Source organism: Dendrobium catenatum, unplaced genomic scaffold (genome assembly GCF_001605985.2).
Source record: "Dendrobium catenatum unplaced genomic scaffold, ASM160598v2 fragScaff_scaffold_621, whole genome shotgun sequence".
In the NCBI taxonomy this organism is placed as follows: Eukaryota; Viridiplantae; Streptophyta; class Magnoliopsida; order Asparagales; family Orchidaceae; genus Dendrobium; species Dendrobium catenatum.
Window position 1 is genome coordinate 22,785,375 of NW_021319083.1, and position 6,000 is coordinate 22,791,374.

Here is a 6,000-nt window from a genome sequence, read left to right on the forward strand (position 1 = left end):
GTGCAGCTCTAAACAAGAATGAATGGTGAGAAAAAATAAATAAAACCAGCCCCTCAAAAGATAGCTTCAGGATGATGATGATGAGGATGAACAAATAATCAATAGTGCAAACCCTCTACATGTTATGATGAATTATAGATGATTGACAGGCATACCTGTAAGGTTCTCCTGAAGCCATTTTGAATTCTTAGGACTGCTGTGTCTGTCCCACCACCATGAATATGATCTCCTTGACTCCGCATGCATAAATGCCGACATGGTTGCAAACTGGAAAGATTGATCCTGTTACCAACAAAAGCTGAACAACAGTCCAGACAAGCGTCAAAGAGATTCACCAAAACACATCAAAAACAAAACAAATTGGAACTTCTCTTAACCCGAAACATTGCATCGGTGTGACAATCAGAATGACTTTTTTTTCTTTTTAATAAGAATTTCAATGAAAAGGAATCAGTGAAATGCAACACCAAAAAGATGCATGGAATAGACCTTATCAATAAAATTTGAAAAACAAGTTTAGTGATATTCCTACCTTTAATCAAAATATGCAAGAAGACAACTTAGGCTTCGTTTGGAACGGCTTTATTTCTGCTTCTTAAAGCAGCTTTTTTGTACTTCTTTAAGAAGAAGAAAGAAAGTCGTCCCAAACGAAGCCTTAAACTCAATTTCCAACTTCTTTTCCATAGTAGACTAACAATTAGCTTTGAGAGCAACATGTACCATAACTGAAAATTTCTTCATCGTTTTCCATCAGCAATATAACGCAAGCAAAAAAAAATAAGAAAAGTGAAATCTGCACAGAAGAGTAGCTTTACAGACAAGAGCACTAAATTTCTGTAGGCAAGAAAAATAACCTTAGCCTTTAGTGCTCACCCAGTGCTGGAAGTCAGAAAACATATTTTAAGTGATGACAAAATTTGTTAGATCCATCATTTATTTAGATGTGGTTATGAACTAAAATTGGTTTTAAAATTAATAAATCCCCTCAAATATTACGATTTCTTTTTCAAACACGTTGAATAAAATAGAAATTATCATTTTCTAAACTATATGTTCTATCTACGAGCAACCAAATGAATCCATAGTTGGTTTAAGTTCAAAAGATGTGAAGACATTCAAAAACCAAATCTTTGTTTGGAGCAAAACTTTCAGAAACCAGACATAACAAAACCAAAAAAAAAGAGATATGCATTTTAAAGAAAGTAAAGAACTGAGTAGAACTTCCAAGTCCTCTCCAAACAGATAACTCATCCATTCATTTCTCATAAGCAAGAGTAATAAGCACTTAAGGGAAGAAAAAATAATCAAATAAGAGAGGGCATTACAACTCTGAATCACAGCGTAAGATCTCATAAAACCTTGTTGGTTTTCCATTTAAACCATTTAAATTAGCTCAAATTTGAGAATGGAATGAAGTAAAAAGAAGATCACCGGAACCTATAATTTGGGAACGCGGAGGAAACAGATTTGAGAATCAAAGAACGAATGTTGGGCACAAAATCTCTCCAGAAGACAGCTCAACCAGAATGCCTACTCAACCAGACCCTCATGAATCTCCAACAACAGCATTAAGAATGAAATATGCAGATGCGAAGGAGAGAGAAAGAACTAAAATCGCATTGATCGACAAGCCACAGCAGCAAGTGGAAGATTGTGCTCCGACTGTCTTTCCATCGAAAACCGACAAAAAAAAACATTTTTTTACTGGGGAAGAAAGGCTTATCAGTGAGAAAAGATAACCTAGTGGGCCTCTCTGCAAGCGGCTGCCACAAGGATTGCCAGCTACCTCATTCAACCTCAACCCATTTCCTTTGCGCACACTCTCTCTGTTCCCTCCTCTCCCTCCTGAACCAGGACTAAGGAGGGGGGAGTAAATGGCAGTAGAAAAGGAAAAGGATTTTTTAGGGAGTAGCAGAGAGAAGAGAGGAAAAAAAAAGATAGTGACTGAGCAGCAAAGCTTGCAGCTCTTTCAGGTATTTTGTTTCTTTCGATTTGGTAGGGAAAACTACTATTGAGTTTATTTTTTATTAATAGAATTTTTTTTAAGTTATGCCGAAAGATAATTTTTAATTAGACCATTTTTATTTTAAATTTTAGCATATTTTCCACTCTTATTATTTATTAAAAAATTATTTTAAAAAACAATAAAAAATCATCCCAAATAAAACTTTAAATTTTTTTAGCAGTGTATATTTACATAGATTTATGTGTCATATATTCTAATGATTATTTTTAATTATTTTAAATTTAAATAATACTTTTTGTGCATATAAATTGTATATAATTTAAAATTAGTGTGGGTGTAAACTAAGATTATTAAAGGCTGCCCTTTTTAACTATCTGAACCCTCCTATTTTCTAATCAAAATCTTATTAATATTCCCTTATTTTATTGTGTTAGCTTCTTGTTTGATGTTGTGCTATAAGAAATCATAGCTTACAATCCCCATATAAGTTTTTGATCAATCAATGAAATGTTGGGTGCAACCCTCAATTTAGAAATTTAAAAATAAAAAAGGGTCAAATTATGATATTTTTTATTTTTTTGTGAAATTTATTCTATTTGTATCTTAATGTTTTATTATTTTTTTATCTACAAATTGATCAATTTAATTTTATATCATTTAAATATAATATAATATAAATATGATGTATTAATTTTTAAGTCCTTATTTTATATCATAGAGTTAACTAAGACTTTGCTTGGAATAGCTTTTTTACTGTTTCTTAGAATAGCTTTTTAATACAAAATTTTAACTTTTGTACTAAAAGTTGATTTAGTACAAAATTTTAACTTTTGTATTAAAAGCTGATTTAAGAAGCAGTAAGAAAGTCATCATAAACAAAGCAGTGAGATAACTTTTTTATTGCTTCTTAAAATGACTTTTTAATTTAAAAATTAAATTTTTATACTATAAAGCTGATTTAAGAAGCAGTAAAAAAACCATCTGAAATGAAGCCTAAAATTTAAATAGATTTAAACATCTTAATATGTTGGTGGGCCCTTGAGTTTAAATAGTTCTCTCCATCTCTTTTTAGTATTTGGAAGGACCTTAAAATAAGCATTTGAGCTCCTACAACTTTAATTATTAGCTGTGCAAATTTATTGCACAATGACTATAGAGCATGTGGGTGTGAAGAGACAAAACAGCTTTTGTTGCTCCCCCATGTGAAGAATTTTAAGGAAAATAGTGCAATTAATATTTTTTCACTTCTCTTTGAATTGTTGATAATGTGATTTCTTGTATTATATTAAATTCTTTTATATTTACATATTAAAATTTAAATTTTTATATGTACTTGTATAATATATAAATATCAGAATCATATTAAAAAACACTATTTTGATAAATAATTTAAATTTAAATTTTATATAGACAATCATTTAACTGAATTTTAACTGTTTCTTAAAGAATTAATTATTATACATAGAAAAAAAAGGACAATATGATAGGTGATCAATTAGTATTATTTTAACCTTTTTTTTTTATTTCAACTTATCTGATAAATTCCTTTTTACTTACTAACAGTTATACTATTTTGTTAAATAAGTTGGATTTAATTTCCTTTAGCTAAAACAAGTCTAATGGCATCTCAAAATTCTTTAACAATCATAAAAAAATATTAATTTTTATTTGCAGAATATTTCATTAAATAAAATTTCAAATATTTTATAAAAGTATGAGGCTCGACTCATGAGCTCGCAAGCTGGCTCGGCTACCTATTAGAATTTTTTTTTAAATAAAATAATTACTATTTTTAATAAATTTATATGCTAAAAAATGCTGCATTAATTTTTTTAAAGAAAATTGTAACAGCAACAATAAAAGTGCATCGTTTTTTAAATAATATATTACGTATGGTTAGGGGCCACCCAACCTCTCTACTCTTCACCATGCTTAGAAGATCCATCCAATCATGATTTGAGGTACTATTATTGGTAATCTAAGATATTTAGAGTTCTATTAGAGAATCAAATCTCATTATAGCCCAAAAAAAAGATCGCCACAAGATGTTATGATTTTATGAGGATGACTTTCTTCTGCTTTGAGGGGCGGAACGAGTCATAATTTTCAGGGGGGTAAACTTATAAGTAATTGTTGTCAGATATGTTGGGGGTCCAAGGGGGCAGCGCCTCCTGCCAGGGTTCGACCTGCTCGATCAGGTTGCAATATATTTGGTTCATCATTCTCTAACAATAACACCACTACACAATATATTTAATTATACTAGGGGCAAATGTCTAAAGACCATAATATTTTAAAACTTTGTGAGGGGGGTAATTTCCTAAAAACTCTTATAATAAATACTAAAAAATAGATTGAGGGGGGGAGCAATCATTACGTCCGGTCACCGAATGCGTTCATAGACCAACAACCACGCGCCACGTCACCTAAAACTTGATATTACTCGGTATACATTCGGATACGTTCAGATTTGACCGGACGTAATAATTTTATGTGTGTGTGTGTGTGTGTGGGGGGGGGGGGGGGGTTTCTTTGGAGCCACTTCCAAGGAGGAGTAATTTTTAACATGAACAAAGAGATTCCGCCCCTATCTACTTCATCACATGTTGAGACTACTCGAGAGAAGCCATAGCCGCCTAACATGGCTTGCAAGACCGCACAACTCATTACCTTATAGAATGGATCAACATTGTGGGTAATGGTCAATTACTTGAAATTTTAATACTCTCATTATTCCACCCCTTATAAGAGTTCTTCATATTAGCTATCAATTTTTAAGGGGAAATATATGATGATATGAGGGTATACTTCTAATATAGGAGATTTCATAAAAGAGATAACAGCGGTCCAAAGTGATAGGACCATTAAATTTTATGTTGATCAGTGTAAAATACTTACGAGAACTCATATCATTGAAGTCGAGTCAAATAAAGAGAATGTGGGTTATTTAATCTCCCAAAAGAATTAGGCTCCCTATGATTAACTTAATGCCCGAGGATACTTCTAATTGCAACTCTTAATAATTAAAATATGTTTTTATCTTAATTTAGTTAATCTAATTATAAAAAAGAATACTATAATTACAAAACAATTGACCTGATGTGTAATATATGCTTTAAGATGGATTAATCTATAAGATAGAGAATGAATCATCATAACTAAGCATGATGATTGTGTTATCATATAGAAATGTTATATAGTATGAGTTACTGAATCTCCAGAGACTAAATAAAAGAATATAAATGGTCCAAAAGAGTTATAAGAGAGGAGTAAAAGGTACCAAAAAAGTAAAAATAATCGTAGTAAGCAAAGAGGTTTAATTAATGGCTAGCTCAATTATGTATCTTATCTAAGAGATACAAAGAGAACAATTGTTCATTTAAAATTTATTTGAGTGAGCTTTCATTTTTATAAAAAATATTTTTTTAATTGACTTTTAAGCTATTTATCAAATTTGATAGAAAAAAAAAATTAATCTCAAAGCATACCACAAAATCGTCTTTATCCGAGACAAATGCCAAGCAGTGAAGAAGGTGAAAACATCATGTAAAAGTACTATAAAAAATTATAAGAGCAAATAAAATAGTACTCACCGATGCTTAGTTTGGTTGATGAGCGAGTACGATTGGGAACCCCCGAACCAATGCTCGATTCCCCTCAAGCAGCATCTCCTCTAAAGTGGGGCCCAATCAAGTGTGATCCAGCAGATTTCTGGGGTGGGTGCCTCTTCCAAATCAGCCGAGGATTAGTAACACCGCCAAGCGCCCTTTTGAGGGTGGCAGCAGGTGAATACCTCGTTCCCAAATAAAAATGAAAATAAAATAGTGTATTATGATGGCTATAAAAGAATGAAAAACAGGCCAGTGCATTTGGACAATTGGATATACATACAAAAATATAGTAAAATGTAAATGAGCTCTACATATGCATGCTCAGAACATTCTTAGTTCTATACAAAATAAAATTTACAGTGAAGTATAAGCTCATAAAATCCCTCTAGTTCTAGTCCTTATCATTTAGTTCTATATATATAT

The 6,000-nt window shown here is 31.4% G+C and overlaps 1 protein-coding gene across 12 annotated transcripts in view; it reads right to left on the minus strand.

The window, feature by feature from the left end:
* The window catches only part of LOC110092367 (protein NETWORKED 1D), a 33,580-nt gene extending 31,604 nt beyond the window's left edge, over positions 1–1,976 (minus strand). The window contains exons 1-2 of one of the 12 annotated variants that reach the window (XM_028695262.1): positions 1,741–1,976; positions 156–267 (exon numbers count right to left, since the gene is read on the minus strand). In XM_028695262.1, coding sequence (XP_028551095.1) covers positions 156–178 — 23 coding nt within the window. In that variant the 5' untranslated portion in view covers positions 179–267; positions 1,741–1,976. Of the gene's footprint in view, positions 1–155; positions 299–1,437; positions 1,677–1,740 lie in introns of those variants that run through there. The other 11 variants (XM_028695261.1, XM_028695260.1, XM_028695258.1 and 8 more) reach the window with 11 other exon arrangements.
* Positions 1,977–6,000: the final 4,024 nt, after the last annotated feature.